The 13,682-nt window shown below is 47.7% G+C and overlaps 1 protein-coding gene across 9 annotated transcripts in view; it reads left to right on the forward strand.

Annotated features, from left to right (window-relative positions):
- The window catches only part of Abcc8 (ATP binding cassette subfamily C member 8), a 74,105-nt gene that overhangs the window by 49,720 nt on the left and 10,703 nt on the right, over positions 1–13,682 (forward strand). For 2 of the 9 annotated variants that reach the window (XM_005326757.5, XM_078046399.1), the window contains 12 exons: positions 2,018–2,053; positions 3,554–3,592; positions 4,250–4,348; positions 5,403–5,487; positions 6,113–6,193; positions 7,867–8,004; positions 9,386–9,511; positions 10,346–10,445; positions 10,649–10,890; positions 10,990–11,156; positions 12,217–12,286; positions 12,897–13,054. In XM_005326757.5, coding sequence (XP_005326814.1) covers positions 2,018–2,053; positions 3,554–3,592; positions 4,250–4,348; positions 5,403–5,487; positions 6,113–6,193; positions 7,867–8,004; positions 9,386–9,511; positions 10,346–10,445; positions 10,649–10,890; positions 10,990–11,156; positions 12,217–12,286; positions 12,897–13,054 — 1,341 coding nt within the window. Of the gene's footprint in view, positions 1–2,017; positions 2,054–3,553; positions 3,593–4,249; positions 4,349–5,402; positions 5,488–6,112; positions 6,194–7,866; positions 8,005–9,385; positions 9,512–10,345; positions 10,446–10,648; positions 10,891–10,989; positions 11,157–12,216; positions 12,287–12,896; positions 13,055–13,682 lie in introns of those variants that run through there. The other 7 variants (XM_021727316.3, XM_078046398.1, XR_013437730.1 and 4 more) reach the window with 7 other exon arrangements.

Genomic DNA, 13,682 nt, shown 5'->3' on the forward strand with positions numbered 1-13,682 from the left:
CATCTGTGAAAATTTCCTATTTTCTTACATCTCTTCTTCCTCTTCCAAATAACCTTATCGGATTGCGGGGTTTTTTCTCTGATTCTAGAAGAATGCACTTTAAGTTAGAAAAGATACACAGGGAGAAAGAAGGTACAACAGCTTCCCAGCCCACCACCAAGAAGTATCCCACTGTTTTCTATATGTATTTGTGTATGTATCTGTGTGGTCTTTTGCACAAAAGCACTCTAAAACTTTGTTGTTCCAACTTTTCTTGTGGCCATCACAGCTTTTACCAGACCATGAGCCCCTGGAGCGCAGGCTCCTGGTTCAACTTGTGCACATGTGCCCAGCTTTTGCCTTGCTGTGAGGAAGAATGTGGGAGCCCCAAAACGCAGGCAGAAGAGACATAGAATGTAGCTGGCATTCATTTAAGACCCCAGCAATCAGTGAGAAAAAGTGGCTGCAAGATGTACCATTCTTTACTTTTCAGATTACTTTTCACAAAGCCTTGGGGCGTTCATTCTAGAAAACTTAGGCTATACTAGAAAGAGAAGCTGAACCCAGATTCACACCCCAGCTCCCCTCCCTGTATACACACACACACACACACACACACACACACACTTCCTATCTCTCTCATTTTAGGCCTGCTCTGCAAAGCCTGAGGCTCAATTTCCTTATCTGAAAAGCAGGGATAAGATGATAGGGGTCTCATAGGGTGAGACAGTAAGTGTGGACAGCTTCACACAGAGCCTGGAAACAAGAATGCCAGCCCTTCCCTTTCTTCTTCCCCAATTACTCATATGCCTGTTAACAGCCTCCATTTATTGTAGACCTGTCATGCCCTAAGCACCATGGAGGCTGAAACAGATGCTCTTCCTGCCTTAAAATCCCTCTGGGGATGAAAGGCTTGCGTAAGAGCTGATTGGAGAGTAAGGTAGTCCATTATAAGGGCTAATTGAACACCCCAGACCATGATGCTCATAGTGTGAGGGCCGGGAGCACTGGTGTTGATGTCCACAGGGATTCTGCAGTAGCAGAATTAACAATCTTTGCTACTCAGGAACAGTCAAGGCAGAAGGACTCCAGAGATGAGCTTATCTAGGCTCTCTGGCCACAGAGTTGGAATTTGTCAACTTTGATTTTTCTTTTAAATCTGTCTCATGTCAACAGCTTGTCTGTAAATTGTAAATTACAGCAATCCAGTGGTTGCAGAATGCAGGGTTTGGTTGGGTTAAGAGAATGAAACGAGACCACAAAAATCAGAGAACAGGAACAGAGGAGATTGGCGATGATATTGGGGTGTCCATTTAGTCCTGCCTCCAAGCAGGGGTTCATTAGGCTGTTTTCTATCTCTGTGTTTTTCCTTCCTGGTTTTCCTAGCAAGAAGGAATTTATCAGAACTATCATGTGGGAAATCACAGTGAAGTCTTGTAGTGTGAACATTTGATATGTCACACTTTGGAGTCAGATTTGTTTTCTTGCCACTTAATGGGTGTGTGACTTTGGGCAAATTTCTTAGCCTTTCTGAGCCTTACTGCTTTTTTGCAAAGTGGAAACAATTAAACTGAACCTCCTTCATATGGTACTTTGTACATTAAAAATGATAATACTCTTATGGTGTTTATCATAGTGCTTAAAAAGTTCAATCAATGTTATCTGGTTTTAGTATTATTAAAGTAAGACCTGTAGGAAAACAGAGCAGATCATTTTTCCCCCAACTGTGCTTATCCAAAGCACTCATTTCCTTGGCAGAGGGCTGGTTCTGGAAGATTGAAGTGTTAGGCTGGGGCAGGGGGAAAAGCACTTGTCCTCAAATGGCTTCTTTGGGGCAAGAGCTACCCACATTTCCTCCCTCCCTCCTTTCCTTCCTTTCTTCTTTCTTTTTCAAAACAAGAACTGGAACCCAGTGAACCATACCCCAACCATGGGTGGGTGGTCAGGTGGGGGGATTGCTTCTCCCCCAAAGACTCAGCATCCTAGAAAGGCAATGGGTTGTGAAGTAACTGATATTGATCTTTCCATCTGTGCCCAGCAGCCTTCCTGATGGTGAGACAGGAGAGGACCCCAGGTACGGCCTCGGGACTGGTTGGAAGTGGATCCCAACAAAGAGAAGGACCTGGGTGGGAGTGAGGGGCCTGTGAGTGGGAATGCTATGTTGGATTCAAGGCTGTGCAGCCCACATACTTTCAGAGGCGTGAGGCTAGGCCATGCATTCTTAATGAGGGTGAAATTTGGTTTCTTGGGGGAAAGAAAACAGATATTACAATGCTCTGTGCCCATCCACAGAGCCATAGTACATAAGTACATCTGTGCTGTTAAAATTTCATGGTGAGAAGACTTTGAAAGTAGATTAGTGGTTGCCAGGGATTGAAGGGAGAGAGAAGGAAAGGGCAGGGATTGCTAATGGGTACCAGGTTTCTTTCAGGGTGATGAATATGTTCTGGAACTAGATAATAATAATGGCTGCACAGCCTTGTGAGTATACTAAAACTCACCAAATTTTTTTAAAAAAATTATGGCAGGAAAGGACAAATAGAAAAACATGTCAAAAAAGACTATGGGGTGAAAATGTGGAGGAAATTGAGAAACATGTCTAAGAAGAAGAGCTGGATTTCCCTTGGGTTCAGAGAGAGAACTCAGTCTTCTTGCTTTGTGTTCAAAGCAAGTCCAAAGAACCCAAGGAAAATAGATAAAGAGGCTCTAAATCCTCAAAGCCTTCCCTACCATACCCTCTCCCAAAGACACTGGAGAGACTCTCAAGGTGGTATGAGGTTGGATGGGGGAGGAGGTTGGATTCACTGTGTAGTTTAAGCTTCCTGTCTTCATTCTCCCACACCAAAGAAACTTCACTTCCCAGTATTTTATCTGCCCTTTCTCCCATCTTACCCCTAAAGTGATGAGAGGCCCAGCCTCTCAAGCCGTAGTGATTGAGCCAAAAGTCAGTCATGGGCATGGCATGTGACAAGTACGGGTGTGTGCAACAAGAACAAAGTGACAGAATTTTTGGCACTGGAGCAGTTCTGGGCAGTTCAGAGCACAAGGGCACCACAGCTGACATTTCTTTCCTGGCAGACCCCTCAGATGTCTTCTGACAGGGCCACGTGGGGCCGCAGATCACCCTGGAGTCCTTCTTGGCTTTCTGGGCCATAGTGGCCCACCTGCAAAGTGCAGGTGCTGCTGTCAGCTGCCCAGCCTGGCCTGGCCAGAGTGCTGCTGGCCAACAATGTGTTTGGTCTTGGCAGCCTGAGACCTTGACCTAATCACCTGAGCCCAGATGAAAAGGCTGGTCTTCAGGGACCACATCTTGAACTTTATACTCCTTTGAGCGGGCTGTTACCCTCAAGAACCTGTACAATGATGCCTCTCCCCATTCTTACTCTTAAATGAACTGGTCCCCAGGATCTCCTAACACCTCCATGGTCAGTCAACAAAGACTGCCCTGGGATGGCCATACTCCATCTCACCTGTAGCTGCAGACTTGGCCTCAGGGTGCAAAGGAGCTTGGAATCTTTATGGAGGACGTGGTCTATGAAGGCAGAACCTGAAGTGTGTCTTTCCTCCTCCACAGCAGCCCAGAGCGGGAGACAGTGGCTGACTCGGATATCAGGTACCATATGAGGGACACTTGCCCTCCAGGGTGGGCTCCCTCAGAGAACTCTAGGCCTGAGGGGGTGAAATCACCCTGAGGACAGTTCTAGGTTCCAGCCCCAGCTGCTTGGGTGGGCAGGAGCAGGCTCTGTGCCCCACAAAGGGTCTGTGCATCAGGCTGTACCCTTCATGCCAGATCTCAGGGTTGGATGATGGGGAGAAGAGATCTTGAGAACTACATTATACCAGATGTGATTCCCTTGGCTCCTCTTTGAAAAAACAAGCTCTTTCCCTTGGAGTCCAATGGTTCAGGAATACTGAAGATAAAGAAATCAGAGGTGGAGTGGTTACCTGGTTTGATCACACTTTTGGCTCTTCCTTGGCTCAAGGTAGAGATCCAGGAAAGAGAGCTGACTGCAGAGCTGGGGCAGGCTGGGTGTAGTCTGAAGAAGGCCAAGGTCCTATTCCCCAGCCATCTGAGGCCTGGAACACCCAAACCTGCCCCAGGCCCTGGAGAAGGGAGAGGTCACATAGTACAAATTTCTGCCAACTGTACCTCCCATCTAGTGCTGCCCCACCACCTTAATCCAGTTTAAGCCATCAGCTTGACACCTGTTCTGAGAATAAACCCCTAAGAAAGCCCCCCCAACCCAACCTCTCAACCTGCATTTTTCAGGAAGAGAGGCCCAGTGGCTTATGCATCTCAGAAACCATGGCTGCTAAATGCTACTGTGGAAGAGAATATCACCTTTGAGAGTCCCTTCAACAAACAAAGGTAAAAAATCTCCAGGAGGAGGGAGGGTCCTGGGGGAGAGGAAGAACTGGTCTCTGGCAGTGTTGCCAGCCGGTCCCAGGCCCCACCAGCTGCCCTGCCCCTCATCAATCACCCACACCCAGTCATCCTACTCTCCAGGCCACTTAGCTGGGAGTCCAGCCAGCTCCATATGGTCCATCTGGAAAGGATCCAGCTGTGCAGGGGCATGGGGCAGCACTGCTCGTGGGTGAGAGGAAGGAGAAAGCTGTGCTGCCTAGTCTCCTGGCTGGTGGGCCGACTGACCAGCTCCATCTGATTCTCCATTCTCACAATCCCCACCTTCAGCTCCCAGACTTATACACTATTTTCCTTCCATGATAATAGTGAAGGCCAGCATTTGTTAGGGTCTTACCAGGTGCCAGGAGTGGTACCAAACTCCTTGTACATGTGATTGTCCCTAACACCCACAACAACCTCAGGAGGTGGGTATGTTATTATTCCCATATTACAGACGAGGAAGCCAATGCTCTGAAAGATTAGGTAACCAGCCAATAATTAGCTGAAATGGGTTTCAAATCCAAAGCTGCCTAAGAACACATTTGTCACCAAGACACTCTGATGCCTCCATGGATCCTGGCTGGCACCTTCCCAGGTTAAGAGCTGGCCAGGAAAGGATGAAAAGATTAGGCTAAGCAAATATTTGACCAGCCATCATCATTACCACCTAAACCAACCAGCAGTGATTTTCCCAGGTGGTACCCTGAGCATGGGCTCTGGCTGCAGTTTTTCCCACTGCACAGAGAATGTGGGCTCCCTCTTGTCACTTAACCCCACATGTTTGCTCTCATCCAATTTTGTCCTTCAAATATTTAACCTGCCTCAAGCCTGCATGAGGTGCTGACCTCAGCTCTTTTGAAGCTCACATGATGTTTGCTTGCACCTAAGTAGGAGGCCTAAGTAAAGACATTGCTCATTCTGGGCACAGATACCCAGAAACTAATGACCCTGTGCAAGTGCTGAGGCTCAACTCTGGCCAGGCTGATCAGTGACATTCCCTGCCCCCACTCCTCTCCAGGTACAAGATGGTCATCGAAGCCTGCTCCCTGCAGCCAGACATTGACATCCTGCCCCATGGAGATCAGACCCAGATTGGGGAACGGGTTCGTAGCAGCCTCCCTGCTCCCCACCCATCACTCCCACTCTTCCCAGAGATCCTTCTCAGGGAGAGTGGACAACTGGGAAGAAGGATAGGGATGGAAGCTGATAAGTTGCCTGCAGTGGGGTCAAACCGGATATCTTTGATAATGGCATTCTTGATGGGTTCTCCGTCCTACCTATTGGATGAGGTCAGCTTAGCACCTGCCCAGGCTGGGGATGACTTGACATCTCCTTCATTTGCCCCATGTATATATTATGAGCACATATAGCACTGTTCTTGATCCAGGGTTGTATTGTTCCTGCTCATTCTCCAGATGAGTTCCCTCCTCCACAAGCTTAGATACATTGGCTTCTCCTATGGTCTTCTCCTGGGTGTGATTTAAATCCCCACTTCCTCTGTCCTCTTACACTGGTCAGATGGTACCTAGCATCTACATGATGAATATTCAGACTTGAGGATCATGCTCCCCACTTCCAAATGAATTCAGCAAACATGTACACGTTCCTTCTTTCTGCAAGGTGAAGAGAGCCAGCCCTCAGTCTCAAATGGCTCATGGTCCAGTAGGAACCAGAACAATCTCCTGTGAATGGCTGAGGGCATGATCTGTTCCTCCCCTTTGATGACAGGGCATCAACCTGTCTGGTGGTCAGCGCCAGCGAATCAGTGTGGCCCGAGCGCTCTACCAGCACACCAACGTGGTCTTCTTGGTGAGTGCCACCCTGCGTGCACATTCATGCACACACATGCACACACGCACATGCCTACAAACACACACAGGCACTAATGCCCAACAGCCTCCGTCTCCAGGAGCAAACCTTTCCTGCCAGAAATATTGCCTGTTCATCCTATTGATGGAGAAACTGATGCAGACAAAGACTTTAAACTGAGCCCAGCAGCAACCATGAGGGGAGGCAAGTTGTACTTAGAAGCTGCCCCTTAGCAGGACAGTCTCAACCTATAAACACACATGCAGCCCAACTGTCAGAATGGCACACATACGGAATGCATGCTACAATGCAATGCTCAGGACAGACATTGCTAATTGATCACTGCATTATTTCCCATAGAACTTAACTTGGCCTCAAAATCCTCAACACAGCATTCTAGATAACCACTAGTAGTCAGACATGAGAGAAAACTTATAAGCCCTCCCTGCCCTACTTCATGCCAACCTTGGTTGATAACAAAGAATCCTAAGACCCAGCTCTTGACCTTGAAGATTTAGAGTTTTGATCAGGGAGACAGACCTCGACCACACTCAGGAAGCACATCCAGGTCAGAGCCCAACTGTGGCACAGACTGTGAAGGGTCAGACAACTGTGAGGGCTGGAAACATCAGGGAGAGCTTCCTGGAAGAGAACCTTGAAGAGAAGTCAATCAAACAGAAGGAAAGAGGCAGGTAATTTAGATAGGGAGTTGGGAAAAGGAACTTAAAGTCTCTGATACCAGATTTTTTTTTTCTCCCCTATCCTACCATGCAGCACTTCTTACTCAAGACACTTCAAACGTAAAGATTCCTAGTCTTTGTTAGCATCTGACACATGTTCAGCACTTTATGAAGTTCCAGCTTATTCATGATCCTTGTGAGATTTAAACAACTCTGTTAGATAAAAATTAAGCGGCTACTTTACTTTCACCAAACTTTTATTACGCTCTAGCTCTGCACCAGGCATAGACACAAGGGATCTCAGATCTTAGGGACCTTGCAGTCTGGAGTGAATAAATAATTACCAGATCTGGCATTGTACATTGTACATTGATATCTTTGATAATGGAATTCTTGATGGGTTCTCGGTCCTACCTATTGGATGAGGTCAGCTTAGCACCTGCCCAGGCTGGGGATGACTTGACATCTCCTTCATCTGGATCAGAGAGGAGGAAAGGACAGAAGCAGGGGCCAGACAGAACACAGTTAGGGCTAGTACTTGGGACAATGAAAGATGAGTAGGGGTTCACTAGGCAGATAGAAGGCAGAATTGCATTCCAGGCAGAGGAAAACCTAGAATGGGAATCGTCTTGGAAACCTGAAATGGCGTGAAGGGCACTTGGAAAGGACAGAGGAGAAGTGAGGCTAGAAAAGAAGCTTTTCCAGGTTGGAAAGGGCCTGTAATATCATACTAAGGAGTTTGGACTTTATAAATGCTGAGATATTGGAAGTTCAAGAGACAGGACTTGAAATGATTAGATCTGTTTAAAAGTGATCATGGATCTCTGCCCCATTTTAAGATGAGGCACTTGAGGCCCAGAGAGGTTAGATGAGTTGTCCACTGCCACTCAGCTAACTAGTGTCAGTTTCTTCATCAGCATTGATATAACTTTGATTTTATGCTCACTGTTATCCCTCATCCCACACTTGCTTCTTTCTTCTCCCTCTGCCCAGGATGATCCTTTCTCAGCCCTGGATGTTCATCTCAGTGACCACCTGATGCAGGCTGGGATCCTTGAGCTGCTCCGGGATGACAAGAGGACCGTGGTCCTGGTTACCCACAAGCTACAGTACCTGCCCCATGCAGACTGGGTGAGTGCCACAGAGGGTCAGGCCATGGAGGGTCAGGGTGTTGGGGGGAGGCAGTCAGGTTTCTTTGAAAGAACAAGTGTTTCAGTAGCAATTGCTAAAGCACAAGAGCCCAGCACTGAATGGCCTCCTGCAGACTGGGCAGCTCAGTCCAGGGAACAGCAGACATTCCCCACCCTGGGGCTTCTGTGGGACACCCAAGTCTGGCAACAAGAAGTCTCAGGAAGAAGCAGACACTAAGCACCTAGCTTCTGATTCCTACCTGACTTAATGATGTTCCCCAGCCTTAGGAACTGTCCATTTGTATGAGAGAGATTTTTCCCACCTTCTGACCTCCTGGGGGATGGATGGATTCAAGTGGGATCAGATGAAAAAATATAGAAACAATAGCAGTGGTAATAAAAATGCCAGTGTCGTCAATAGAAGGCAGTGTTATGAAACCACACATTAAGTAAATTCCCATATTCCTCCCTAGGCAGAAAAGAGCTACTTTTCAATTAATTGGAAAGCACTTAGTTTTTTAAGATGAAGATAGTTATTTTTGAAATCTAGGCCCTGCCTACTCCCATATAAAATTACCCCTAAGCAACAACCAAAATCTAAGGCCCATTCTGAGCTTCAGGTCTGTGCCAAATGACCCTGCTAATCCCCGCCCCCAAAATAAATCTTTCTTCCATGTGCTGAGATCCTTTTCCACAATGAAAAAGAAAAAGAGAAAGAAAGAAAGAATTCAGATTTTATTTTTTAACTATTAAAAAAGGTACAGAAGGTTTGCATCTAAGTTTCCGTGGCAACCCTGGCAAGGTAATAAGGACAATCCTGAGTCCAAAGAAGGGAGGCCTGGAGATGCCTTGTTCCTGAAGATACCATGAACAGGACTCCGAGGCATCCATGCTACACCCCAGCATGGGGTGGGTGAGGTTGAGGGATCAGGGTTGGTTGTCAGTGGGGAATCTATATGATGCTGGTGTCATTGAGTGCTTCACATAAAAAGCTTTATTAATTTCAAAAAGTCATGACCACACACATTTGGACCAACAAGTGCTTTGGCAAGCACTAATGGAACACATCAGACCTGCCATCAGGAAGACCTAAGGGTAGCATTCAGTTAGCCTGTTAAGTCTATGGAAACTACTACTGGTGGAGTCCTTGCAGGTCACCAGTCTGCAGACCAGGATGCACTAATTTACTCTGCAGACCCAACTGCTGAGAATCAAGGTTGGTGAAGGGATTATCACTACCACCCAGAGTCATGGATGAAAGATGCCATTCATAGTGGGTGAAGGGATATGTCTATCTCCTTCTCAGATGCCACAGCCAGGTGGTGTTTGACCACCACTCCTCCCCCGACCCAGCCCCAAGCCAGATTTGTTTCCCTTTCCAGATCATTGCTATGAAGGATGGCACCATCCAGAGGGAGGGTACGCTCAAGGACTTCCAGAGGTCTGAGTGCCAGCTCTTTGAGCACTGGAAGACTCTCATGAACCGGCAAGACCAAGAGCTGGAGAAGGTGGGTGTTTCTTGGGGAAGTTTCTAGTAGAAACAGAACTCACAAAGACCTTCCTGTCCTCATGCTCTAGGAAGCTCTCAAATGAGACATGTGGGAGCTGGCATGGACTTGCTCCTACCAGAGAGCCAGTACCTGCACCAGGTACCCAGGGCAGAATTAGGTGGACACTCTCCCCTTATCCAGAGCATTTTTAGTTACAACGTTTCAGAAAATCAACTCAAACTGGCTAAACATTGGAAAAAGTGGGAATTAAGGATGTATTGGCTTATGAAACCAAAAAGTCGGGACATGTCCTTGAATTCAGGGGATCAAACACAGGAATCTGTTTCTTGCCATCTCTTGGCTTGGCTCCCTAAAATTGGCGTCAGTCTCATGGTAGCAATGAGGGCCATCAGCAGTCCCAGGCTTTCATTCTCTAGCTCAGCTCTGCAGAAAGAGAGTGCCTCTCCCACAGTAGTTCAGCAAAAGGCCCAGGGCTGACCATCATGGGGCCAACATAGTCACATACTCACTCCTGAGAAAATCCTCTTGGCTAGAGAGTGGAATGTAAGGATGAGTCATCCATGATCATGTATCTTCCTGAATCACACAAATCACAAACCAAAGAATAGGGGAGAGATGGCCCCCCATTGGGAGACTGGGGTGCTATAAGCCAATGAAAGAAAAGAAGTAAATCCTAGCATACTGAATGTGTGTGTGTGTCCATGTGGACCTTCCCCAGTCAGGAGCAACCTGGAATCCTGACACTGGTCATCACCAGGGTGGTTACCTCCAACCTCCCCTTTCCTGTGTTTACACCCCAAGGACATAGGGCAGGCCCCATATATCTTTCAGGAGACAGTCATGGAGAGAAAAAACACAGATCCACCCCAGGGCTTGCCCCATGCTATGTCCTCGAGAGATGGCTTTCTGCAGGATGAGGAAGAAGAGGAAGGTACAGACAGCAGGCCTGGGAGTGAAGTGATCAACCACAGGGAGACTAAGGTTTGGGGTTCTGGGTATGATGAGATAATATGCCTTGAATCAAACCCTCCCCTCCGTGTGCCTGGTTTTCCCATGTGTGAGTGGGGATCAAAATACCCTTTGGTTAGAAGGATGTGAAATGTGAAGCCACAGTGGGATCTTTGCGGCCTGCAGAGGAGGCAGCCGAGAGTGAGGAAGACGACAACCTGTCGTCAGTGCTGCACCAGAGAGCCAAGATCCCATGGCGAGCCTGTGCCAAGTATCTGTCCTCCGCTGGCATCCTGCTCCTGTCCCTGCTTGTCTTCTCCCAGTTGCTCAAGCACATGGTCTTGGTAGCTATTGACTACTGGCTGGCCAAGTGGACCGACAGTGCCCTGACCCTGAGCCCTGTGGCCAGGAACTGCTCCCTCAGCCAGGTAGGGCCAGAAGCCCCGCTTCGGGACTAGGGTGGGGGTGGGGGCAAGGGCTGAGCCCTCATGTATCCCTGGAAACCCCTTCATTTTCTGCTTGCCCAGGAGTGTGCCCTGGACCAGACCGTCTATGCCATGGTGTTCACAGTGCTCTGCAGCCTGGGCATCGTGCTTTGCCTTGTCACCTCTGTCACCGTGGAGTGGACGGGGCTAAAGGTGGCCAAGAGGCTGCACCGTAGCCTGCTGAGCCGCATCATCCTAGCCCCCATGAGGTACCCCCCCATCTTGGTCATGCCAGAGCAAGTCACTGTGCTCTGAGCCTCAGCTCTCCTTTCTATTAAGTGGGCACAGATGACCTCTGTCATAGGTTTGTGGGAGTGACACAGAAATGTGGACAGAAATTCCTCCTCAAACTGACAATTAGTCAGCAGACCCCATGCTAGATATTTTACATGGCTGGATCATCTAATGGTCACATCAGCCCTTCAGAGTGAGTCTCTGGGGATTTTGGATACACTACCTTCCCCAGGTGGTGCCATCTGCCCATCTCCACCCAGGAGTTCTGCTGCCTCCTCCCCCACACTGGCTCTTCCCTCCAACAGCAAGCCTGCAGGTTCTGACACTGGGAGCACAGAGAGCTGTTCTGATCTTCCATAATGGTTGGATAAAAACCCAAAGGCTGCTTGGTGTGGAAGAGGTTTAATGCTGTCCTTGTCCAGTTGGTTGGCCAACTCCATTTGAAACCACAATAGACAAAAGGCTACCTGGCCCCTAATAGATACCTGACCTCACCACATGACTCCAATTTTTACTTTTCAGCCTTGTGAAATCTCTTTGGCCCATAGACATGGCCTTAAGTTGACTGACCCTCTGTTTGTCCCAGATCTGTGGTTCTTAAATCCTCTGGTTGGGGTTGGGCTGACTCTAGGTCACAGCCAGAGAGCTGACAGCCAGAGTAGTCTTGCAGAGTCAGCCAGCTGACAGGATGTCTCCAGGGACCTCTGGAAGGTTGTGCCTCTGGAGAGGACTCTGTGTCCTGGGAGGACAACTGCTGAGTGAGTCAGGGTGAGGAGGAGCTAAGAAGGGTGACAGTGGTCACAAAGGGGCCTGAGAGTCCAAGAAGCTAATAAAGGGCCAGCACCCCTTTGGGCAGCTATGGGAATCTTCAGAGACACAAGTCAGATGTCTGCAGACCCTCAAAGACAACTGCTTCCAGGAAGCCAGACCTACAGATGACTCTAGGGACACTTAAATAAAATAAAAACCATCCTCATTCAATAAGCAGAAAGAAAATCAATAACTGAATGAATAACTGTTCTGTTTGCCTCTTAGGTTCTTTGAGACCACACCCCTTGGGAGCATCCTGAACAGATTTTCATCTGACTGTAATACCATTGACCAGGTAGAGTTCTGAAGACTGTACCACATTTGTCCAGTCCAGGGAGAGGCCAGGCCCTGGGAACTTTTTCTCCTTGATGCCAGGTTCCCCAGATCAGATGATCAAAGTCCTGTGGGAGGAGCCCAGAGTCCCTGATCCGATTACAATGCTGTCTCAGGAACTGGGGTCCCCCCCCCCCCGCCGTGAGACCTTCATAATAGGACTGAGGGAAACCAAATGTCTTTGGCTTCCATCCAAGACCCTAGTGGCTTATTCTATAAAAGTTTCAGCATATTCTGAACCAAAGTACTGATTATGTGAAAAATATTCATTTAGATTCAGCCTGTCTTCTTTATTTACCATTGTACCAGATAATGAGAAAACAAAGTCCCAATTCTTGCCTCAGGGAGCATACAACATAGCTGGACAGATAAGATACGTGCCTGTAATAAAGTGAGAGAGTAAAACATGGAGGCAGGTAATACTCTGAACACAATTAATAATTGGTAATACCATTTAATTAATACCAATTAATAACCAATTATTAACTGTGTTCAGAGTATTACCTCCCTCCATGTTAATTAATACAGGTAATACCAAAACACACCTGCCTCTCTCCCCCCACCTCCTTCAGCACATCCCGTCCACGCTGGAGTGTCTGAGCCGCTCCACCCTGCTCTGTGTCTCAGCCTTGGCTGTCATCTCCTATGTCACACCTGTGTTCCTTGTGGCCCTCTTGCCCCTGGCCGTCGTGTGCTACTTCATCCAGAAGTACTTCCGGGTGGCATCCAGGTGATGGCAGCATTTGCCAGCCTCAGGGGTGGGTGGGGGACGGGAAGTGCTTTGCAGTTGGGCAGTTTGATAAACTTCCTAGAATCCTCATTATAACAGTAGTATTGTCATGTTCCCCAGAAGAAGAAAGCAGAAATAACAAATAGAAATTGAAGGAAATATCCATATCATATCCTTCTACTCTAACATAACCCTCTGTTAGCATGCATACTCCACAAATAATATCTGAATTATTTCCATGGAAGATATGGTTAGGAATGGAATCCCTAAATCAAGGTGTGTGCACATGTTTATGCCCTTCATTCATTCTGCCAGAGTGCTTCTCATGAGGGCTGCATGTTTCCATCAGCCAGACTGATTGCTGATGGTGTGAGAGCAGACAACACCTGATAGGAGAGGTGTTACAGATATCACAACTCTCAGCCCACAAGAGTCCAGAGTGTGGCTGGAAGCTCTGACTTCACAGATCCTCTCCCAGAAATCCATTGCCCTCAAGACCCTTGGAGCCCGGCACACCTCTTTCCTACTCAGAATTTTCTAAGAACATTCTCTAGGAGGTTCTTCCTAGGAGTGATTCTCTCCAACTCAGATTCAGAGAATTATATGAAAAATATTTAAAGACCTAATA

This window comes from Ictidomys tridecemlineatus, chromosome 4 (assembly GCF_052094955.1).
Source record: "Ictidomys tridecemlineatus isolate mIctTri1 chromosome 4, mIctTri1.hap1, whole genome shotgun sequence".
In the NCBI taxonomy this organism is placed as follows: Eukaryota; Metazoa; Chordata; class Mammalia; order Rodentia; family Sciuridae; genus Ictidomys; species Ictidomys tridecemlineatus.